The 25,375-nt window shown below is 41.7% G+C and overlaps 1 protein-coding gene across 9 annotated transcripts in view; it reads left to right on the plus strand.

Annotated features, from left to right (window-relative positions):
- mcf2lb (mcf.2 cell line derived transforming sequence-like b) overlaps positions 1-25,375 on the plus strand; it is a 40,608-nt gene that overhangs the window by 360 nt on the left and 14,873 nt on the right. For 2 of the 9 annotated variants that reach the window (XM_071477976.1, XM_071477972.1), the window contains exons 1-4: positions 7,361-7,635; positions 17,224-17,307; positions 19,502-19,616; positions 23,485-23,575. In XM_071477976.1, coding sequence (XP_071334077.1) covers positions 7,479-7,635; positions 17,224-17,307; positions 19,502-19,616; positions 23,485-23,575 — 447 coding nt within the window. In that variant the 5' untranslated portion in view covers positions 7,361-7,478. Of the gene's footprint in view, positions 1-2,301; positions 2,915-7,357; positions 7,636-8,050; positions 8,299-15,151; positions 15,333-17,223; positions 17,308-19,501; positions 19,617-23,484; positions 23,576-25,375 lie in introns of those variants that run through there. The other 7 variants (XM_071477983.1, XM_071478000.1, XM_071477950.1 and 4 more) reach the window with 6 other exon arrangements.

The raw sequence follows: 25,375 nt of genomic DNA on the forward strand, positions 1-25,375 counted from the left end.
ATAAATAAATGCATCTTTTTCACAGATTTATAAACTTTGAAATTATTTGTGAGTAAGGGATCTGTCCAAAAGAAGACAGTCTTTTGGGTTGAACCCCAGTCTATGATGTGAATCACGATCTGCATCTTGTTTCCACTCTGGTTTTATTCTGAAAGTCCTGACTGGAATCGGACACTTGGCTCTTGCTTTTGTTCACCCACAATGCTGCCTTCTGTTTACCAAACACGACCAATCACAGTTTTGTTTACTCAATATGGAGTATTCCTTTGGACTGTGCTGTTACTTATTTATTTATGAGGTACAGTATGTGTCAGTGCCTGCTGACCAACAGGTCTCTCGTCCCGCAGACAACTGTAACTCCACCTTTTTGGCCCCCACCTGCTGGTGGAGGTTCCTGTTCCGCTCATGTACAACGCGCTCAGAGAGGCTGCAGAGCAAAACAAAGGCTGCTGTTGTCGGCTGCAGCTGCTTAACAGTTGACAGCGATTAGCATCAATTGAATATTATTTTGAATTTATTTATATTGAACTATTGCCACTTCTTAATGACATGGTCTGTACAATTCATCTGAAAAGGTAGATCACATGTCAAAGTAAGATCATCCACCTTTGTTTGTGAGCATCACTGTCCAAACCCAAAATAAGTTTGACCCTAATTTGTTCCCGTATCCCTTGTGATACACAAGAAGGTGTTTTCATACTGCAGTTACAGTTTGTTAAATGGATGATTGATGAATATTTTAATATAAGTCAACCTTTAACCTAAAGGAAAACTTTTAAAAATATGTCCAGGATTCCTGTTAACAGTATCTACAGTGTAGCCACATCCTTTGAAACTCATTGGAGTTTCCTGTGTAACTTGCACCTTACTGATTTAATTTAATGGTAAATGAAATTAATTTCAAACGAAAATGTTTCTCAATATTGTTTTGTAAAGAGATACCTAAAATATCATGGTTTGCCCTGCAATGGAAAGCGTAATTTATTTAGTACAGTTGTGTGTTTTAGTGGGCAGCTGGTTCCATTACCTGAGTCTCCGCTGCAGAGCCTGAAAGGTGCAGTAGATTTTCAAGACAGGCTGTTTATTAAACTTTTGGGTTGAGTGAGAGAAATTAGATTTATAAAAAATAAATCTGTGTGAGAAATTCAAGTTTGTACGTATGAAGAAATTTGACATGTGTAGAAGAGACTGTGATTAAAATCTGATTAGTGGTGAGGTAACACAAAGACACTGAAAGAAGTGATTTTGTCAATATCTGTGAACAGATACAGAGCAGAAAACTGTTTGTAAAACTTGATGCTCAAGTTCTGAAGTTACAAGTTACTAACCCTACGCCCAGCCATCGGGCTCCTGAGGGGTCAGCTTTGCCATGATGGGTAACCACCTTTTTTTTCTCAAACCCCAAATTTGACATTTTTGAGATGAGATCCTGTAAAGGCCCTACATTGTTTAAATTGCTTTATTATTTAAATTTGAAAATGAGTCTGGTTGAGTGGATGAGTGCTGCACATTCAGTTAATGTTTTGCTATTTTTTCTTACACACACACACACACACATACATATACACATATATATATATATATATATATATATATATATATATATATATATATATATATATATATATTCTTTTCTTCACCACCTGCAGCATCTGTGTCCTTCCTGGACCTTGTAGCTGATTTCACAAAGTCAGGGTATCCACAAGCTTGTGTGCACATTATCAGCTCTGGGTTCTGATAACTATTAGCTTGTTTTCCAGTGGGTGGTGAGAGTCAAACAGCAGGTACTGGTCTGTGTGGGTGGGTTTCCTGTATATTCCAATGTGGAGGCTCCTGTTGTCTTCAGTGTGTATGGTACAATTAAAAAGGGGCAAGATGTTTCTGACATCCTCTTGTGTGACCTCGATCATTCCTTTGTTTTAATTTTCACCCATGTGTCATCCACAGATCTGAGTCAGTGGCTCAGTGCTGTTCCTCAGTTTAAACCTTATAAATAGTGGTAAGGGCTACCAAAAGATCATGAACCTTTGTCCAACAGTCTAGTGGAACTGGAACAGGAATATGTCTATTATAAGGAGGCCCAATGATTTTTGTCATAACCATGTGTCGTCACATGGTGGCAATGCAGCATAATTAATGGTGCATGACCAGCAATAGTATAGTGTACGTTTCTGTGGCTGAGAACGTTTCATGATGCAGCTGTTATGCCTTTCCTCCACACTGGATGTCACTATTGTATCAGCTGTTTGTGTTTAACTGCAACGTTGACCTTCACTTCCCCTCCCCCTCTCTGTCTCCCAGGTCTGCACAGGTTTGCACCATCATGTGTGCTGAAGCTGAAGCATGCATATGTGAATGAGGCTGCCTCCTGCTCCACCTCCTCCCCATCTCCATCGCCGACATCCTGCGTTCTGCACCCCTCTGCCGAGGACTCGTCACTGCAGCTGAGCTGTCACAGCCCTAGCAGCTTCAGCATCATTCCTTCATCCGTCTCTGCAGCCTCCTCTCCATCCTCGAAACCATCCATTTCTCACAAGCATCCCAGTACTGCCAAGCTGCACACGCCCCCTTTCTCTCGAGCTTGTTTCCTCCAGCATCCGTGTGTCAAACAAGACTGCAGGCAGGCAGTCGCTTCCTGGGCTAGTTTACCCTGCTGCATCCCCGTCTTCCCTTCTGCTCGGCTGGGCTTCTCACCGTGACAGTGCCCCTCTCCCGTCCTCTTCACCATCATCTGCTCTCCAAAGCACCGTTCAGAGAAAAGCAGGCAAGCTGTCTCTTCTTCCCGTGAAAGTGTCTTTTGGCTGGGCAGCTGGTCTTCCACTGTCCCTCTGGAGGATGATCCTGTGGATGAAGACAGAGGAGATGGCCCTGGGGGAGTTGCTGGAGAGACTGAGGACCGTCACCCAAAGTATAGGTGGGTGACAAAAACACACCCAACACAAACTACAGTTGTTTTCTTGATTGCACAAGGTTATGCATGTTTGCCATGAATTGGATAGATATAGGTGAAGTACTCATAAATGCAGGATCATCATGTCAATAAGATTGATTTCTGCAGTTTATGCCTCAAGCTAGGCAGGTGTTTGGCCAGCAGGCTGTGTTTTTTATGACAAGACCTGCTTGTGCTTGCAGTGGGGAATATGATATTGACCCATATTATTTGATCCCATCACAGTGTTGTAAAATAGGACTTAAAATTACTACATATTATTACATAACACAGTTAGTTTGTCTAGTTATCATTAATGTTTTGTTGTTTTAATTGAACAAATTTTATGTTAAATAATATCTGACATGTAATCTGTATACGGATGTCTGTAAAATATGCAGACACTGTGATACAGTGCCTCACTGGCCTATTTCTTCAGCACTCCACCCTAATCAGTTACAGTATTTGGTCTATGTTTGGTCAGAAAAGGTGTTGAGAGCAGACATTGGAGAAACAGTGACCTATATATGATCCGCACACCTCTGTAACCCTGGACAGATTACTTAACATGGAAATGTTAGCTTCAGGTAGATTTTTACAGATTTTGCTGTGGTGTTTTAAAGCTCTATTGGATATGTTCATGGCCTTTTATTTGAAAAATCAGAGCTGCTGCAGGGAAAACATTTTCAATGTTTCATTTCTAGATGCAGTTCAGAGTCATTATGTAGCCATTGAAAATAAATCTATATCTGAGCCTTTTTTGAGTTTGACACCAGAACCCTTTATTTCCCAGACTGTAGATGTGATGTCCTGATGTTGCTCCTGCAGCCTCATGATGTATCACTCCTGATCAAAGGACAGATTGTTCTCCTTTATCTAAAGCCACTAATATGATTTCTGATGTTTGCTTCTCTTCTCTTTTGATCCATTTATAGAGACCTCCCTTAATCCACTCATTGCCAGCACACAGAGACAGACAGACACACACACACACACACACACACACACACACACACACACACACACACACACACACGCACACACACACACAGAACACACTTTGACGGTACACCTTTCATTTCATGTTTTTCTATTCTGTTATTGTTTCATTAGAGAACAGTGATGCTTACCTCATTTGGAGAAGCCATGGGTGCACATTTAATGTTGACTGACTCCTACTGTTTTCAAAACATGATTCCTTTTAGCTGTATTTGTAAGAGCTGTGCTGTGAATTAGAATAATGTTTAGTAGATGCATACACTGTACACACACACAGTCCCATTTTATTTTTACATGATTTTTTAGTTTTCTGTGGTGGCAGCTCTTGCTGCAATCATTTATGCAGCACAGTGGGCTCCAGTTCAGTTCTGTCCTTCCCAGCACAAGAGATGGTGAAAGTATGGCAGTAGTGAGTGGGTGGACTCGAGGAAGGGGGGAGGGGGGGGATAGCTGTGCCCAAGCTAGAAGAATGAAAATGCCATATATATATATATATATATATATATATATATATATATATATATATATATATATATATATATATATATATATATATATATATATATATATATAATATAATATATATATATAATATAATATAAAAAATAATTAATGGGCTGGATAAATGTGCCATTTCTTCATTTCATATAACTGTAAACAAATAACTAACAAACTGAGGTTATTGACAGTCAGACAGAAACAATACAAGTGCAATTGATACTGATGGGAATGTGATACTTTCTGGTATCTGGTCATAGTTTTAATTTTGACCTGATGATGGTGCTAGATGAGAAGTTAATGGCTCACCAAAGTCATTCAGTTCATCCTGAGGAGAACATGAATGTATTTACCAAATGTCATGGCAATCCATCCAACAGTTGCTGAGGTGTGGTGGACCCAGTGAATGACATTGCCCTTCACAGAGCCACACTGTCAGCATGGCTAAAAAATATGATACATGTTTAGTTCTAGTAACTTATAAAGGAATGATTAATCAATTTAATGAAAAAAATAACAACAGATTAGTTAGTCATGCAAGTAATTGTTACTTGCAGCAATAATCACAGACAGCCTTTACTTGACTCTCTAACTGGGCATTTGACCTACTTCCAGTTGATTTAAAGGGACACATCCAGTTCAATGCGTCACAGGTCTCAGCTTTTCCAGCATTAATGTGTTCATCTGTAGCCAGCAGTGCTTTGGGGGCTGTTTTACTTATTGTGTAGTAATGGTGACAAATTTGTGGCTAGAGGTTTTTTTTTTTTTTTTTAGCTAATGTGACTTGATATGACTGTGTGTGTGTGTGTGTGTGTGTGTGTGTGTGTGTGTGGCATTGGTTGGATGGAAAGCACAAAAGAAAAGTTGGTTATAAGTCAGGTATATGTGAGACGTTAACTTGATGTGAGTGTCAGGTTCCTTTTTAGCTTGAGGTCATGGGTTCATTCAGCTTCACAAGGTGAGCTGTGCTGTTCATCCCTAAAGGCAGAGCAGGTGTACAGCCAGATGGGTCCAGCAGGTCGCTGTTAGTCTCCAACTAGGCAGCTATAGTTAGAAGACGCAGGGACTTCAGTACCATTACTTCAGTAATAAAGTATTCTCAGTTTCATTCTTTGTATTTTACTAAGGCTGCTCACAATGCGTTTGATTTTTTTCCTATCAAATTAACTATCATGTAAACTGTCTGCAGAGGAATTTGAAAGCTTTATGTTAAATGCCAACTAATGTTCTTCTTACTCTATGTTTATATTTGCTTCCATCATGTTTGTCAATAGACACAAATGTTTATGTTGTGGCAATACAAATAGATGAATATCAGATTTTTAGCCACGCTAATGGCATAACTCTGTGGATGGCCATATCTGTCTGTCTGGCAATTGGTAATCACATCATTTTGGTCCAGACTGAAAAATCTCAACAACAGATTAATTGAGAAACACGAATGTACAAAAATATGTGCCAGAGGATGAATCCTCACATCTTTGGTGATCTCCTGACTTTTCCTCTCTACATAAGCACCACCACGAGGTTGACATTTGTGTTTAGTGAAGTTTTGTACAGATGACCATGAAACTCGGTTGACACATATTTTCCCACAGATAATGATGAATCCTTAACTTTCCTTTACCTTGTTCTTCTTCTAATTAGCAAATATTAGCATGCTAACAAACTACAAAGGTGGTGGACATGGGAATCTTTACACTTGATGATCATTACCATGTTAACATTGTCATTGTAAGCTGTATTTGAGGGTCTTAGTGGATTTCATTGGCTTCAGTCCTAAGTATCAATACATTATGTATGAGTCATAATGGTAACTTGTGGTGATAAGAGGAGAGGCAAGACGCATGTGCGTATGTGTATATCTTTGTTTTCCTGCGTGTGTGGAACACAAATAGGTACACACAAGTATGAAGTCAGTGTGGGTGCACACAGTGAGGGATTATAGATGAGGTGGTGGGAGATACCATAAAGGAAGGATCAGACCTCATTAACAGGGGAACTGAAAAAGAGGTGGGGGTGGGGGGTAAGGGTGAATGTCACTGAATAGGAACCTGATGTTTTGTGTCTCGTCCCTGCAGTGGCATCAGTATGTGTGAGAGTGCAGCTCCTCTCTCTTCTCTACTCTAAGCCTGTAAACTGCAAAGTGCCTTGTGCTTGCCAGTTTTAACCACACAACACAACACAGCCAAACACACACGCAGACACACACATACACTTCTAAGCCTGCCAGAAAGCAACCTACTTTTCTCTCCCATCAAAGGTGACCCTCTATGTTTGGTCCTCCACCTCAGTTACTGGCCACATATTGAACAACAACACACCCTGAGAGGTGTGTGCACACCACCATTTTTTTTTCTTTCAAATTCTGCAGCTGATTTGTTTCTGTGCAGTATTTATGCCTGTTTAAGATCAACAGGAATGAACGCAGGAAAGAAGCAGGGGAGACAGAAAAGAGGGAAAGAAAAGGCAGATTAGTTAAGGAGTGGAGGAATATAATTAGCCTGAGCAGCAGAAGGGGATTTGTGCTCCACCGGCTGCCCTCCGCCCCCCTCCATCCTCCTCCCCTCTTGTCCTTCCTTGGAAACCTATGCTACTCTGATTTGTCAATAGTTGCACTGACAAGGGGGTTTGTGTGTGTGTATCAGAGTGTGTGTGTTTGTGCAGAGCTGGGCCCATTCTCACCTTCAGTGTGAACAGTGTTTGTTTTCAGAGGTTGTGCAGACAGTGACTCAGCTTTTTTTTTTGGTTGTGCCGGCTTCGCACTGTGCTGTCTCCTTGGGCTCCCAACGTGGCTCTGCAGAGGACCCTGTTCTTGTCGTATATATGTAGCCAGCGCAGACAACTCCTCACAGGATGCATGTGAGAGCATGTCAGCTTGATCCTGCGTGACCCCGGCACATTACAGAAAGTAAGGATCCTTCCCATGCCTGCATTTGGGGGCTGCGGTTTGGAGTCTATTAGAGTGTGCAGCGGAGCTCTGCAGGTGCAGCAAGGGGTCTCTCTGGATGACAGAGTTTGTTTGAGTGTGTGAGACCAGCAGCCGGCTCTCATGTCTCTGCATGACATTCTGCGGGAGGGTGGTGAGGCGTCGTACCGGATCATGAACCGGCTCAGTCATCTGATCCAGAACTTGGACATCTCTGGACTGGGCACTCCTTTCCCTTTCAGCCCTGCCAGCCGCAAGAACTCCTGGAGAGACTGGGATGGTAAGACCAGCAGAGGCAGGGAGACTGTATGGTGTGTGTTGTGAGTGTGTGGACTTTTTGCAACTTTCCAGCACTGGAAAGTTGCATCTGAGATTACATGTCTATGTGCCTGAGCATGCATCTGTATGTGTGTGTGTATTGTCTGTAATATATTCCTGACTGAAGCTCTAGCCAGAGTCCTGTAGGGAATCATGCCCAGAGCTTCACACACTGTTTCCTGTGGGCTTCCCTTGCTCCCCATTGAGCTGTTTCTGTGTCTTTTCTTTGTGTGTATAACAGTTTGCGTCTGTGTGCGTGTGAGTGCGTGACTGTGCAGCTTAAACAGCCGCTTCACTTTCCAACATACAGATCTCGACAGCTGCCCTGACATTTTTCCGTAGCAGTAACAGATTCTTCAGCAAATGCAAAAACTGCAGCACACAGCAACTTACCAGCAGAGGAGCTGGTGCAAAGGAATGGGAACTGCTGATTAAAGCTGCTGAGTTTTCAAGTTGGTGTCCTGTCAGCCAAATTGTTGCCACTTGGAGACCTTGGTTTTGCCACAGCATAGAAAAGGACTCACCCTGGTCTTTCTGACACACTGCACAAAAAGCATGGTGAGGAAAGCCAAGAGGAGTGCTTCTCAGTGGGATAGTGGGATGCCGATGGTCCCGCTAAAGCCACGTGAGTCAGGAGACGTATGGATGGTGTTTTTGTGTGTCTATGTATGAGTAGGTTACTTGTACATTTTTCTATATTGAGGACAAGCTGACTTTGTGTCTGTATGTGCATTTGTGCATGTATAAGCTATTTGCTGCCAACATGATGTACAGTATGAGGACCTTGCATGTCCATTCATCCATCGCTTCTTTTTGTGACCTGGCTTACAAAGGTCATCCTTAGATATTTATGTCTATACTGTCCCTGGAAATTTGTCATTGTACAGTCTGAGCTATTTCTGTGCTTGGCAGGTATGAATTGAGTGTATGTGTGTCTCTGCATGTACAGTGGTGTGTGTGCTGGCAACCCTTTCAGCAATGCCAGCCACAGGAACTCCTGGAGAGAGTGGGGTTGGTAAGGCATGTGGGTATGTTGTCCTTGTCTGCTGTGTGGTGAAGCTGTGTGGTTTCAGGGGAAAGTTTTCCTTTTCTCCCCCTTCAGCTCTGTTAAAGTCATTAGTCATAAGGGGAATTCATACAAGAGAGGAATCATGTTGTTGATTCTTCAGCTTTTTGGTTTTACTGACTGAGGACACGAGCATTGATACTAAACAAATATCTGTGAAACTAGGGACATTTTTTGTTTGCCAAGTCTATCTTACATTTGTAGATTACTCACAGAAACAAACTTTAGGACAAATAAAAAAGATCTAACTTAGTTATTTCCAAAGAAAATCAATCTGTCTTTTTTAATCAAGTGTAGCTGTATCAAATGGATTCTTGGCAACATTGCAGAAACAACCGTGTCATGATGATAAATTCACATTGTTAGACTACTGTATACTGCAATCCCTCTACTCCTACTTCTGGCCACTGAAGTCTATTGAATGTCTGTCTGTCTGAAGAGGTCAAAACTCCAGCAAGACTTAACTTAGGTTTAAAGCAGAACAAAAGCAGAACAAAAATCAAAAATAACCAATCATATCAGTCAGTGGGGCTGCAACAAAGACTTGGCTGTCTGGGAAGAGGAGTCCCTCCTCTGTTTCCCATCCTCTTAAAGTTTGTGTATGTGTTTTTCCGTAGTGAACTGAGAATCTAAACATGGAGGGTATTGTATGTCCCACAGATTGCAAAGGGACATAGTTGTGATTTTGGGATTATATAAACAAAAACCGGCTTGACTTGAGGACTTATAATGACTGATTAAAACAAAACACATTGGGCAGTTGGGAAACCAGTGGGGGATCACGTTGTTTTTGCTGTTGTCGATGAGGTTGGCAGTGACAAGAACTACAGTGTAGGAATGACTAGTCATACCAAACTCTGGAGAAAAAGAAATGTGAATTTAAAATAAAAAATTTTAAAAAGTAATGTCTTGCAATAAGTGATACTTGTTCGGATTTGTGTCTTTTTCTGTAATTTCATGCTGATGGATTCATGTCTCGATTGGAGAAAAGTCTATATTTGATACAGCAGTTTCTTTCAGCACTCACACACTGGCTTTTGATGAAAACACAGTGAATCAGTGTCTAAATTGGACTGAGACTGTGTTTTGATCTGTCAGTCTGTCCCTTTGTTTGACCCTCTTTATCACTTTAAGTTGTGCAGTTCTCCAACCTAATGGCTTTAGTTTTATCTCTCAAGGTTTATGACACTGATAACCTCTAGCCTGACCTCACTCACAGAGCAAACACACATCTAAAACACTGTGCCCCATACACTCATGCAGATGCACGCTTTCCTACCCACACACACACACTCACTCAACACAAACATCTCTTGCTCAAACCTTTTCACACCACCAGACTTCTTTTAGTAGATAATGACTGAACCGGGAGACAGAGTGGTGTCTATTAGCTCTTTTCAAAAGAAATATATCTTTTACACAACTCATTGAAAAGGAATCTAAATTGCCACATTCTGTTAAGAAACAGTGTCTGTCTTTGAGAGGTCTCATTAGAATTAAGTCTTTCAGTAAGTTTGTAAGAATGGGGTCTTTTGATTGGTATAAACAAGAATAGAGGCTTTGAATAGATACAGTCCGTGAATGGTTAAATGGGGATACAGGCAGTGTTTGAATGGGCTGGTCAGAATGGAGGCTTTGTACTTTTGGTCCACATACCCTGAGATAAGGCGGACGAGAAGCCGGGCTCTGTTGGCCTAGGTAAATGAGCTGCAGTACCTACAGTACCTGGAGACTGTAACACAACATACTGTAGTGGAACTTAAATTTAAGCATTTATGGACTTTCTGGGTCCCTTTTTTAGAAGATTCAGAGTCAGTCATACATCAGCAGGTTAGAGGCATTGCTTTTGAGCCAGGAGAGGTCAGGTAATTGTCCTTTGGGGGGGGATATAGGTAGTCGGGCAAGCAGGGAGGGTGGGGTTGAGTGTTACACTGTAGCTTTTGTCTACAGGGAGGGTAACCTGAGGTTGCAATAGGAAGTCCTCACAGTTACTGAGTGACGTCCTGCAGGCTGTAGAGCACCTGTTGCCTGACAGAGAGTGAGAGGCTGAATGTGGAAAGGTGGAGTCAGAATGAGAGGGAAATTGTTGCTGTGATAACGTTTGCGAAAACTGCATGGAACAGGTGTGGCAGAAGAGGAGTGAACACGAAGCGGCCTGGAGCAGCAGGATGGGAGGAGAGGAGATGGCAGATTCAGGCTTCTTGATGGGGGAGGATGTGGAGGTCGAGGTAGACTCGGGGTTTTGCATGGAAGCAGATTCAGAGCTGAGTCTAGCAGGGCGGGTGAGTGTAGGTTCTGATGAATGTGCAGACATAGAGGAGTTGGACTGGTTTGTGATTACAGGACACACAGATTCTCTGTCTAATGGTAAGGAGCAAAAAGAGGGAAGCACAGGAGAAGATGCGGGGAGTCGAACTCAAGAGGAAGGTGAAGCTGAGTCAGAGTCAAAAACTGTCAAAGATGGAGGGACTGATGCTCAAACTGAAGAGGCCCAAGAAGAAAACAGTGGGGGAGCATTTGATGTGTGTTTGTGGCCGGCAGAGGAGGGTGGGGGTCATGTACGGATCTCTCTGGAGGAGGTGGAAAGATACTACAGATTTTCACGCTGCTGCCACTGGCTGCGTGGTAGGTGTCAGATTTTTTTTCTTATTGTTTTCTCTTATCTTCTTTCTTTTCTATGAATCACACAATGATTCCTTCCTTCCTTGTCTGTCACTTTTACAGGCACTTTATTCCTGTATTATATTAACCACAGTTTGGTTCTGTTATCTTGACACCACATCTCCCACCTGAGTCACCCGCCCTCTACCTTTGCTCTCAATGAGTGCTGGGATTGGAAAAACACTGCATTTGCTTATTGTTTCCTCTATGTGATTAAAAGCTCAAGTACATATGGCGTTACAGCAGCAGCAGCAGCATCCTTTGAAAATGTACAACATATAAAAGAAGAAAACGCTGTAAATCACAGAGGAATCAGATGCTCTGTGTCCATCTGTGTGTTATGTGGATGTATGTGGGGTCTGGTATAGATAACACTGTGATAATAATCAACAGTGATGCATTACTGTGCTATATACAGACAAAACATTGGATAAATGTATTAATGCTTGAATTTGTCCTGGTGAACCAGAAGACTAGAACTGTTGTTTTGGGTCTGTTTTTTTTTTTTAACTGTTTATTAGATGAGAACAATTGTCGACCATCCCCATCATCATGGACAATGCCTTCCTCTATGATATCATCCAGAGTCACCTGCTCACCCTGAGTCATTGCTCAGCCACATTTAGTGTTTTGCTTTATCTTTGTTGCTCCCCCTCCTCCATGACCATGACTGTAAGCCCCTTATTTCCACTTGTTGCCCTCCCCCACTTCTCTGTTCCTGAGCTTCCACTGTCCTCTGCCCTCCTCTCTCCCAACTATGACCTGGTCATCATTCAGAGTTTATTATATCTTTAGAATAATTTCATGTGAGGGCAGAGAAGAACGAGGAAGAAACAAGCAGCTCTGGCTGAAGGAGTTATTTCTTAAACATTTATTAACAGTCTGATAACCCGCTTGCTTTATAGTTTAGATGTTTTTCAATGTGTTTTTGTCCCTCCTGGCCTGGCGAACCAGGATTTCAGCCTTCTGCTGTAGTCCTGTTTAATCTGCATCAATAGTGACAGGCGGTCCAGGTGTGTGACTGTGACCCACTAACGTTTGACTTGTCACCCACAAATGTGAGCGTGAGTGGACACTAATCCTGATCGTTAAGCCTTTTAAAGAACATTAGAGCCTCAACCAGCAGGTGGTGTGTATATGACTGTGTGTTCTGTAAGGAGAGTTGGAATCATTTTATGTTCAAGATGTGTGTTTTATCATTAGCAGAATTACCTTGTCAGCAAAGAGCAGAAAGATCATTGTAATTATATAATTTTATTACAAGGTTAAAACAGCAAATACATTGGTATCTTCTAATTATCTGTCATGTAATACAGTACAGGAAAATGTGAGTAAAACAAACACTAAAAGTAATTGAAGCCCTTATCGTCAGTGATGCTTCATTTTCCTGTTGAGAGGATGTGGCCTGTGTGTGTCAATATACACAGACTGAGTTTCATCCCGACCACCTCAGAGCCAATGAGACATTAATAATAAACTTGGTTTCTTACATATACTTCCCTGAACTCTCATAAGAGCATTGTGACATCATCGATACTCATTGATGAGTGAACATGTATGAAAACACACTTGAGCAGTTTCATGGTCTGACGGTCTGACCTTTTGTTGGAAATACAGTAGTATCTGATAGTGGTTCATCCCATCCCTCTCAGATGGCCACAGGGCCTTTTTAAGGGTTGTATAAGACTGTGTGAATGGTGAGTGGAAGTCCCCAAAATAAAAAGGTGGGGGGCAAGGTAAAGACAAATATAGAGGACATTTTGTGGATATTGTTTTGTAACATAGAACAAAAAGTGACTCTAAGAAGTGACTGAAACTCAAATCTGACATGTTTCAGGAGGGGATTTTTCAGAAACAGAATAGCCTCTTCGTGGAAACAAAGTCTAGCTCTTGATGGCCCGGGTGGGGGATGGGTTAGGGGGTCGAATTGATATGTGTGGGAGTTGCTTGGGGCAAGGCGTGGCTAGCTGAGTGAGGCAGGGTCAGACAGTGGAAATTGATGGAGGTTTCTGTGTGAACTTGAGTCCATAAGGAGTGTGTCAGCACCTGCGAGCGCTCTGCAGACACAGCTTTGTGTCTAAACACCTCAGGTAGTGAGTGGCCATCAACATGCTTTACCGAGGTACAGACATCACAGATATGGGTCATTTATCTAGTCTCATTCCCACTTACTTGGCTTCTATGCAGGAGCCATTTTGGTGCCCACACCCTGGCCTGAGGTAAATTTCAAAGAAAGGAAGAAAAGGAAGCTGTGTCTCGAGTAACACCAGTAGATATCAGTCAGTCAGTTGTCTCTAATCAATACCTGTGAACTACAGATGTTATTGAAAATAGTATCCAATCAGTAGATGGCAGATACCTTGTTCCCTGCAGGTCTGGTAAGAATAAAAGAGATTTGGCTTTAAGGGTAGATTATATTTCTGAAGACAAATAATGACAAAAACTGGCGCAGTCCATCGGGATCAATAATGTTTGTCCAGCAACAGACAGGCTTTTAATTTATGATATATGAGCTTGTGCAACCTTTGCTGTATCATAGACAGAAGCATTTCCAGTGGAGGAGGAGAGGAAACAGATTGCTGTAACAGATGAGTGTGACTGAATAGCACCTTTTGGTCACACTGGGTTAACAAGGTGTTAATTCTAGGTTTACAACTGCCTACTTAATTCTGTCTGTGTATAGTATGTACAATTTACAAAAAACTGTACATGTGTATTTGAGCTGTGTGTGTGTGTATGTGTGTGTGTCTGTGTTCTTGGAACATGGTAGACTAATGTAAACTATATGCATCAACCTCATAGGCGTCCTGCTGTTGTAAGATGTAAAACCACCTGCTTCAGTGAGCAGAAGTTTCTCAAGAGATATATTGAATCCTAAAGCACCTAATGGAATTGGTGAAAGTTTGAGAACAAGTGCTGTTCCTGTCTTTTTATTGCTGTGAGGTATAACAACAGACCACTTTGCCCCACCTGTTTTCTAACCAACATTTTAGCTTGAACGTGTCCACACCCCTGTGATCTGGTGGCACAAGATCAGCAAACCAGCAACAGTTTAAAGCAAGAAACCACCAGATTGACACTACCTTTTTCAGATGAGATGCCCATTTTGGGTAGGTGGGTGGTTGTGTGGGTGGTTCATCTCGCTACATAGGCCACAAATACTTTTTGGCACCCTTTCTGAAATCCTGGATATCAGAGCATCGTTGAGCGCAGCAGCAAGGAGATTTTTCCGAAGTATTCCTGCAGATAACTGCAGTGTCTTGTACTGTGGCACTGAACATGCTTTTAAGTGGTTTGTCTTTCCAATTTATCTCACTGCTTTGAAGAAAACACAAAGGTGGTGAAACAACGGGGATGCAAGATATAAAAGATTTGCACTGTACAGTTGTCAATGAGCTTACAACTTCAAAAACACCGGTGTGGTCCTTTAAGTCCCCTGATTAGGAAAAATCTTTGATTGATGCTGTTTTGACAGAACAGACATGGCACCAGCTGGTCTCAGAGGAAAAAGATTTAAAGGAGACCAAACCAAGACGAAACACTTGAATGAGTCCTGTGCCCATGAGTGTGTGTGTGTGTGTGTGAGAGAAAGAGAGAGAGCGAGCAATGAATGTCAGTCAGTGTAATACCTCACGGCTAAGTCACCTGATAGGTTTCATTGCCAAACAAAGAGTTACAGCAAGTCTTTTTGGTTTGTTTAAACTGCACTCGGAGGAGGGCTGGAGCTGAAAGAGATATGCTCTGTTTACAGACAGAGACGGTCATCTGAACATACAGGGAGAGGTGGGAAACGACATACATAACACTGAGGGATATAATGTGATATTCCATAAAGGACTTAGCTCCGGTGAGAATGAAGCCAGACTAGGTGGATGTGTCTTGGGTCTGGGTCTGAGCCTGGTGTCACCGCATTGTCACGTATCATAAAACAGGTACAGTGCCACACAGGGAAAGCTCTTGAGACAGAACGTGTGTTTATTTATGTTGTGTCTGTGTAATGTTTGATAAATCTATTGAAAGGGATTTCTTTGTCTTAGCCTTTGGTAATGTTTGATATGTGTTCCCCAATTACTGTTTTTTACATATTTTATTGTCTTTCTTCACTTATTGTCAGATCCTTATACATAATGTTTGATAAATGTTTTTTTTATATATACTCTTCTTTTTATTATGCTCAGGCTCATTGGCTCTATCTAGTTTAGTTTTTCTGTGAAGCATTTGTAACTTTGTTACAAATGCTTCACAGAAAAAAAAACTCTGCTTGTTACCTTCATACTGTGTTATATCTCTAAAAGTAGTTTATTTTTGATCCAGAAAGACATGAACTGTATGCAACATTTGAATAGCATGGTGACTCAGTGGAGACTGCCTCAAGAAAACAGAACAAACAAAGTCAGATTAAGATGAAAAGTCAATATTACTCTTGTGCTCTAACTTACTTGAACTTGCCTGTCTATGTTTGTACAGTGACAACATTTACAGGATACTGTCAGTGACCGTGAGAAACTCTCTTCTCATAGCCTCCTTGCTTATCTGGTTCCTTGATGGATCTCCTTGTCATTTTCCCCCTGATTTTCACATGTATTTTCACAGCTGCAGCCTGTTTCACCTGAAGTACAGTATCAGAAAACAGTGCCTCGTATGTTTATGACTCTGAACTGTATCAACTCTGACTTGAGTTGTGGCCTCTTAGCTTTCATGACATAGAGGCATACAGAGCCCCATTTGGCTGGAACTAGATATAAAATATGCAGGCATCTTAAAAAATGGCCAGTAACTGAGGAATTCTTATTCACCTTTTTGTCTTTACTGGTATTGATAAACTGAATCTTAACACAGATGTTTCCTTGTCAAAATGCCCCAAGGAAAATTTGTTTACCTGACAGTATCTTCTCACAAGCTCACTTGTTTTGATTTCCCTCCGGCCTCTCGGTATGACGTCTACATTTAACGTTCATAACAGAGAGCGGTTTAGTTCAGAGAGACACGCAACTGGTTGACGAAACAACACAAACCTCAGAGGTCTTTCTTTCTTTGAGCATAAAAGAAGCATGCAACAATTCGATGTGTACATTTGGTTGTGTGAATATCAAGAGTGTGAGAGAGACACAAAGCAAGGGAAAAGCAGTAGTGTTACAATCTGATACCAGAGAACTGTATGACGCCAACTTTCCTGCATTGATCTGTTTTCCCTTCGCTGCGTAGCTCTCAGTTTCAAGTTGAACTGTGGCCAGTTTTCATTCAAAAGTTTCCTGAATACAAATCAATGCATACACTGTATACTGCATGGAGACTGTTTATGTTTAATGCATAGTATTCATGAGGACTAGCAGCTGTCAGACACAGATGTTTCAGTGTAACCTACATCTCTTCTCCATTTGTGCTTTGTCTGATTAGACCAAAGTAGAAAAGTAATGTATTTTCCTTTCTTCCTGAATATGTTACAAAAAATGTCCTACATGTAATGTTATTGTAATGACGTACAAAGGTATGCAGTGTGTCAGCTGGCTAGACTACTAATGCCCCCCCCCCCCCCCCCCATCAGTGTCTGCCATCCAACCTGCTGGGAGAATGAATCTTAAACCTGATTATTTTAATCCGTATGCAGAGAGTCCATGGGGGGTAGTGAGCTGTGATCACCACTGAAATGCTACTGCCAGAGTTAATTTTGGTCATGTTTGAAAATGCCAATGATTGTGCCATATTATAAAAAAAGTCGATAATGAAACAGAGATGAGAGGTTCACCTCAGGCTTCACACCATGCTGTACATCCTCTGCTCTGCTGTGTCACTAATGTTGGCATTTGTTCCTGTTTTTTCCAGATGAAATCATGCAGCTGGACAGCAGTCCTCTCCGAGCTGCTGACATCACCCCTGACCTCAAGAAGCAGTTCGCCTTCCTTTCAGGTGACACGTCTGTCTCTTTGTCTGTATCTATTAGTGTCATGTGTGTGTTTCTATTGTCTCTTCATTGCCATTTTTGCCTCCACTCATCTGCTGTCTGTTCATTTCTTTCCTCATTAACCTAACAACTATCATCTTCCTCATCTCAGCCATTTCAGTAATCATTTATATATTAACTATTCCTCTTAATATTTGCATAGTTGGTGTCAACTGTTCTCGTGGCACCCATGATTTGCTATTCAAATGTCACCTCCGACCTTTTCCTCTTAACTGGTTGGCAGGTTTTGGTCTACTGTGTTTTTGTTGCCTGATCTGCACCTTCACTCACTGCTTCTTAATGTCTAGTTCATGATAAATGTCATGTTTTCATCCCCGCAAGTCTCTTTTCACAATATCTGAGCCCTCCAGATTGCACCTATTATTATATCCATTCCTACAGTGCTGTTAAAAAAAAAGCTGTCCCCTGTGTGTGTGTGTGTGTGTGTGTGTGTGTGTGTGTGTGTGTGTGTGTGTGTGTGTGTGTGTGTGTGTGTGTGTGTGTGTGTGTGTCAGAGGTGACCTTGTGGCTGCAGCAGAGTCGGGAACCATTTTGCAGACAAAGATCTAAGCAGACGTTGAAACCATGACCATGCACTTGCTGTTGCTATAGCGATGAGAAAAGAAAAGGCAGACAGATTGATATTCCAGTCACATGCGCTGACAGAGCAGCTGTTCTGCACAAGGAGTGAGATTGTGTGTGTGTGTGTGCGTGTGTGTGTGTGTGTGTGTGTGTGTGTGTGTGTGTGTGTGCGCGCGCAAGAGGTGAGATAAGCCCTCAAAACATTTTCTCAGTTGGCTTCTTAATGTAAGTGATGGGTTGCTAAAGGAACACACAACCTTGTGCCGGCGTTGGAACAGTTTTGGTTATTTCAGACTAAAGATTTCTGTATTTTGTGTTTTTCTCTGTGCTCTTCTCACTGGTTTTAAGTGCGTGGGGCTCAGTTGGAGAAAGGCTATGTCACATATTTCTGTCCACCAATAAGTCTAATTGCACATATGGGGTTGTTTGCTCATGTTTCCAGGCGACAAATCAAATCTGATCAAACCTGACCCATGCAGTCCTGAGAAAGCAGATTTGCTGTATTTTTTTATTATTAAACTCATTATAATTAATTACTCAGGACAGTTTCTAAATGTTACCTTTGATTGTTGCTTATTTATTAAGTCATAAATTAAAGATGTTGCTTAAGATTTGAAATCAGGGCTTTAAGATTAAATTTGCGGTAAGATGGGGCAATAAGGGGCTAAGATAATGAGAAAATATCACCTTAAAAACCAGTTTATTTTTAACATTTAACTCTCAACTGATGACTCTAGAGGCCTTAATCTTCCTTTTTTCACATACTGATTCATTTTTTATTTTGTTCAATCTTTTTTTCTATTCTTTTCAAGGCTAGTAAATGTGCACAATTCCTCATTAATAGCTGAGAAGCAAAAAAGCAAAGAAAAAAGGAGAAAAATAGGGTTCAAGCTGAAGTACAGTACAAGCAATATACAAACCAAGGGGAAACAAACCTTAGTAAAGTTATACGGATATAATGTAGATCAAGGATTACCAGCATCTTCTAAAGATCAACAATACCAGGAATGTCCCTCGGTTCTCTAAATAAGCATCACAGGGGGACGGCATTAGTCAGGTACAGTGACAAAGTTAAATGTCTGAAGACAGATCTGCAGGGAACCCACACTTTTAAAAAAATATTCACAGACCTCCTTCAATGAATTTCAGATTTTTTTTTCTAATCTAATACGATAGCTGAATACACCTGAATCTATCCATAGTGATCCATAGCAAACTTTTTTTTACTCTGAATTCCTGTATTTTTAATTAAGCGTTCTGTCTGTACTAACGCAAAAAATTTGGTCAGATCACACATCTTTGCTTGTTGTTAGATTGAAGTGTGTGAGACAGATACACACCAAATCATTTTCTCTACAGCCTCCAGTCACACAGCTTTAACATCAGTGCCCCCATGTGGTCACAGCTTCTTCTTACTCAATGCTCTCTTCTGTGTTTACTGGAAAGTATTGAAATTGAATGACAAAGCTCTCAACAGCAGCCCAGAAACCATGAAAGCTATGATACGTTTAAATGGTTTCGTCTTCCCCTCACGTACTGTCTGATTCTTCTGACCAACTTTTTTTGGTTATTTTCTAGGGGGTAGAGGAGATAATGGCAGCCCCATCATTGTGTTCCCAGAATTCCCTGCATTTGGCGAGATCACAGACAGAGAGTTTCACAACGTGCTGACCTACCTGACCAGCGTCCCCAGGTAAAGTCCCTCACTGGGCTGGTTTTCACACGTACAAACATGCACACACACAAATCAGAGATGGTTGTTGATACCCACACTTCCCTTTCTTACCTCTTGTATCACACTCAGATTTTTCTTCTCCTTATTTTCTACTCTTCCTTGTTTAATGGCACATGCTTTTTTTTTTTTTTTTTTTTTTTTTTTTTTTTTTTAACACCATTCACTCCCCTGGTGTCAACATCCACTTGTTTAACCTCTCTCGATGCTGCAGTGTGGTAACAAGTTTAAACACAACCGACTGAGGCTTTTCTTTGTGGGGTTTGCCTCTTCTTGGGCTTTCTTCCACAGTCCAACGACATGCAGGTCAAGCGAATGGAAAATGGGTGGATGGAAGGATAGTATGAATTATAGAGATAAAAATGGAGTTTGTGAAGATATCTTTTGCATGAAGTCTGCCAGTAGATGGCAGTGGATACTTAATCACGGCTTCACTTCATGAAGACGTTGAGAGCAGAGGCTTTGCTCAGTGGATGAGACAGTCAGTTCATTGCACAGATATCTGTAAAAGGTTGTGATTCCTGTATTAATAAGATGGCCAAGTCATTATCCAGAGTCTTTATCAGTCCTCTGCAGATTGTCTCTGTACACATGGGTAGACCAGATGAAACAAGGGGGGAGGGGGGGAAGATAGAAGACCATCCTTTCCTCTAAATATCCCCCCAACAAGACAATCTCCTGTCCCCTCTTCCTGTTTGTTTTTGTTACTTTCTTTGACATTTTCCTCACAATTTTCCGTTTCTTGATTTAGCCCTTCCTCCTGTCTGTCAGACCCTTTCTTCATCCTGCCTGGAATAGTGTGCAAAAATAGAAACTGCAGCAATTCTGACTTTTATAATCTGAATAATGCATACAGACAGCTGAGCAGTGTTCTGCAGCAGTTGAGTGTGTGTGTGTGTGTGTGTGTGTGTGTGTGTGTGTGTGATGAATTGCTCACACAGACATGCATCTATATTAAGGCATATAGTACATGTGTTTGTGTTTAAAGGGCTTTATGTCAGTATATCTGGTCCCATGTTGCTTAAATTATTGCTTCCTACTTCAGCATGACCAAGACCGTTATAATTTCAATCAGGATTTACCTCCTCTTGCATACGCTGTATTACTGCTCAACTCTCCCCCAAAGCCAAGCAGAACAGCAGCTAACGGACAAATACTATTTTTAAGTTCACCTCCTCCGTGGTCTGTAGAGGTTACAGGTCATCTGAAGGAGGGTCGTCCACAGAAGCTGTTGTGAACACAGAAACAGATGGCTGCAGCTACCTGAGGGACCGACCACAACCAAGGGCAATTGTCCTGGATCTGTGTATTACGACCTTGAACAGCTGCTGCTAGTTTGAAATGAATACCTTGGGATCAATATTCATTACAGACATGATTTCTAATGTTAATTATGTCACACCATACATTCTTATAATCATATATTTATAAATCATAAATGTCATTTTCATTAAAGCTGAGGCTGACTGCTTGGGTGTGTTTAATATTGAATCAATTTCTTGTCTTGTTTGGTTTTTCTGGATCCTAATTCATTTATATTAGGCTTTGTATCTGAAAACACAGTAAATGAACTAATAGCTGTTCCCTTGCACAGATGATGTTCCTGTCTCTCTTCTTATTTCTTTTTATGCTCCTTGGCTTTGCATATGTGCATTCACACATGGATCTAGCTCGGTTGACTGGTTTTATGTTTAAACAAATACAGGTAATACTGAGATATCTGGCCAAAATTGTTATGCTTTCTTTGCTCATGGTTATTTAATCTGTTTTTAATTTAATATACCAGTGCCCTTACCAGTCACTTTCTCAGCTCATACTTCAGAAGGAGGAGGGGGGTGCAGCAGTTTGGGTATTGCTATGTCTGCATAAGCATTCATGCAGCAAATTTCCCTCAGTACTGCATTGCCATTAGGCAGAGCTTTGTCACAGCTCAACTCACAGCTTGTGGTGCTTCTACACACTTTGACCTGAGCAATCCAATTATTATTAGGACTAATATGTCACGCATGCCCAGCCACAACATCATCTGGCAATTCCTATGCATTTTTAAATTAAGCAGTTTATGTTTGAGACAGTGTCTGTTTGCAACACAAAATAATAATAATAATAATAATAATAATAATAATAATAATAATAATAATAATAATGTGTCCATTTACATTTTCATGAATTCAAAATCACCTTTGTTTTCAAAACAAAATTAGAAATTGTTCCTTGAACTGTGTTTTGATACAGTGAAAGTCCTGTATTAGTCCAAATACTGAATCACAAACACAGTTTATTTGCTTATTTATAAGGGACTGTAAACCTTTATCAATATTTTGAAAACACCGGAGAAAATGTGGCTTTGATTAGGTTTAGCTCAAAAGCTAGTTTCCACTGTCCCAACACAACTGAGAAACAGAAGATAACAAACATTACGTGTTAATGTACTGTGACGTGTATTATTGAAAAAATAAAGAGGGCGGTTGGCTGACACGCAGTTTGGGTCATTGTGGTTTAGTAGCAGCTGCGGAGGACCACTTCATCACGCTCCTCTGATGTTCTCTGTCCTTACACGCTCACCATAAACCACCCTCTCATCTCAGCAGCTGTAAATGTCTCAGAGGCAGAACAGCACTTGTCCCGCTTCCCCCTCCTCCCCCTCCTCCTCCTCCTCCTTCTCCTCCTCTGCGGCTGAGATGTAAAGCAGATTGTGCTTTGAAAGCCCGAGTGGCTGTGAGAGTCTGTGTAGGTGATTGTATGCAGAGCTGAGAAGTGGGGATGGTGGAGGAAGAGAATAGAACAAGATGAAAGAGGAGGGAAAGTGCAGGAAAAAAGGATGAGAGTCATTATGAATGTAAATGTAACAGTGAGAGAGATGGATAAAGCAGAGAGGCAGACATGGATAAACATTCTGTATTTTCCTAATAACTGAAACCCTCATGCTTATGGTTTACATCCTCTTTGAGCCTGCCCCCCCCACACACACACACACACACTTCTGTAAAGATCTGCTGATTAGCCACTAGAGCTGCTCATCACTTTGCAGCCATCTTGTGATTGGCTTGTGTCCCAGCAGCTCCCAGTGTCTCATTGGACGGCTTACAGATGCCGCACAGGGGATGCAGAGGCTGGATTCTGTGATGGTGTGAGGCATTTGGTCTCCCTCCCCTTCAAACAACACAGCACACGCTGGGATCTACTCATCTCCTGTGTTTTTTATTTTGTCTTTTTTGTCAGAAGAAGTGCCCTTTTAATCTGCTGCCACCCTGTTTGTACAGTTTATAGCTGTAGAATGGCCTGATATAAAAGCAAATACTTGAAGATTACTGGGATTTTTCTGCAGGAAAAGTACAGTGCCCATGTGTCACCTATGCTGTAGATGCATCATGTTTTCAGGTAAGCGCAGGGGATGAGCTGTGCATGTGATTGTCATTTATTGTTGGTGTATAGCCCCCCTCTCTTCTGGGACCAGAGAGCCGGCAGGGGGGGGGGAAGGGGGTGCGCAGGGAGAGAACAGGGGGGCTGGAGGCTGATGGCCAAGAAATCTGGAGGTGCTTCAGAGCCTCTCTTTTATGGACTGCACCAGCTGTCTAAGAAGATAAAGAGCAGCATAACAAACAAGTGAACTGTGAACAAGCACTTTGCTTCTTCACTGTATGTTTTAATGTTTTTGTTTTGGTTTTTTTTGTGTCCCCACTTTTCTGTCTTTAAAAGTGGCTCTTTGGTTAAAGTTTATGATCTGATCTTGCCGTTCACTGAGGTGCTGACCCCTGAACTATCTCTGTGGGTCAAACAGACCAGTGTGTAATTTGTGTTGAACATGCTGCCTCTCTGTGTGTTCCAGCTTGTCGTCGACAGGCGTGGGTTTCATCCTGGTCATTGATCGCCGGCAAGACAAATGGGCGGCTGTTAAGGGGACCCTGCTTCGTATTGCAGTAAGTTTGTCCTTGTGTCTGCAGATGTGACCCTGCACTTTCTTTCTGTGTGTATTGTCCTTGTTGTGAGTGTCTTTGTGTCTGTGTGGGAGAGGCTCAGCCCTTTTATCAGCTGTTGAGACGAGAGGACCGGGCTTTGAGAGGCCCCCGCCTTGCACCCTCACCCATGGGGAGGGTGCAAGGCCACAGAGAGGTGTTGGAGCATCCCCGTCTCTCTTTGGCAGCTCCACCACTAATATCATCACCACCACCCTGGGGAGTTCATATGAGCCAACACCATCCTTGAACTCTGTCCCATTACCATCACAGCCTGCCATGTGTTTCCATAGCTACGGGGCAAAATAAACAGTCATATGCCAAAAAAGACAGAAGGAGATAATGAGTTTTTTTTGTTCACTCATTTGCTGAAATCTCACTCATCTCTTCTTCATTTGCTATTGACAAGAAAACACATTTTTTGAAGCAAAAGGCCTTAATGGTTCATCTCAACATGTGACATATAATTTATGTTGCTGACTGAGGGAAATCTAGTTGTCGGTCATCAGAGCGAATCATTTCATTTCTATCTTCTGCTCCTTCTCATTGTTTCAGTCCTTTCTTCTGGACAATGAGATGGTGCATCTATATTTTCGTGTGTGTGTGTGTGTGTGTGTGTGTGTGTGTGTGTGTGTGTGTGTGTGAGAGAGAGAGAGAGAGAGAGAGAGACATCATACAATCTCTCAGCATATTTTTTGGGATGAAACAATGGACTAACACCCTGTTTTTATCAGCTCTACTCATAGTAACACTCGCCTTACTGTATATTCCCTGCCAGTGTAGTGTAGACATTATTGTTGTTGCTAAATAATAAACATTAGCATTTTTCAGAAATATTGCAGTGAATAAAAGTGGTCAAATAGGTGTTTTGGATTGGACAGGTCTTCACAGATGTATTGTTAATGGTATCAAAATAATATGTTATCCCAGAGGGCAACATGAAAGTATGAAATGTCTAAAAGAGAATGAGAGATGAATATCACCACCCACAGTCTCCAGAGACATGGGAGACCCACTCACTCATTTCAAATTAAATCAAGCTTTATTAATCCCACAAGGGGGACTTTAACGGGCTGACAGGCTGGTAAGAGGGGGCATTCAGTCATCCCTGCAGTAATGTCCTGTTTGGGGTGATTCATCCAGACTGCTAAATACATTGTGATCAAAACTGGACTTTCTACACTGCGACTATCTCTTTCTAGTGGAGACTAGATCATATATTAAATCATATATTGAATCATATTCAAAGCACACTGATGTATTTAGGTTATTCAGTGAGCGTGTACATGTACGTGGATGTGTGGATCTGAGGGAGTGCGTTTCTGCTGTTGAATGACTCTCTCTGTCTTTTGTCTTTTTGTGTCTGTGTTCACGATCACACTTGTGTACACATGTGCTTGTGTGAATGTGGGTCAGTGTGTTTCAAGGAGCTACCGGCTCCTGTGCATGGCTGAGTTTGATCTGATGACAGGCACGATGTGTGTTTACAGGCTGATCCTAAAGAAGTCTACAGTGTCAGCTGCTGAAGCACGCCGTCCTGTGTGTGTGTGTGTGTGTGTGTGTGTGTGTGTGTGTGTGTGTGTGTGTGTGTGTGTGTGTGTGTGTGTGTGTGTGTGTGTGTGTGTGTGTGACAAAGAACAAGTAGACCATGACCGCGACTCCCAGTGATCACAGATCTAAGCAGCATGGTTGAATGGTTACAATATACATTTAAAGGGTAAATGGAGAGATATTCTCCAAAAGAACAGAATCAGCAGCGAATTA

The sequence above is a fragment of the Trachinotus anak genome, unplaced genomic scaffold (assembly GCF_046630095.1).
Source record: "Trachinotus anak isolate AG129_WGS33_773 ecotype Australia unplaced genomic scaffold, CSIRO_AGI_Tana_v1 ptg000001l, whole genome shotgun sequence".
NCBI classification, from domain to species: Eukaryota; Metazoa; Chordata; class Actinopteri; order Carangiformes; family Carangidae; genus Trachinotus; species Trachinotus anak.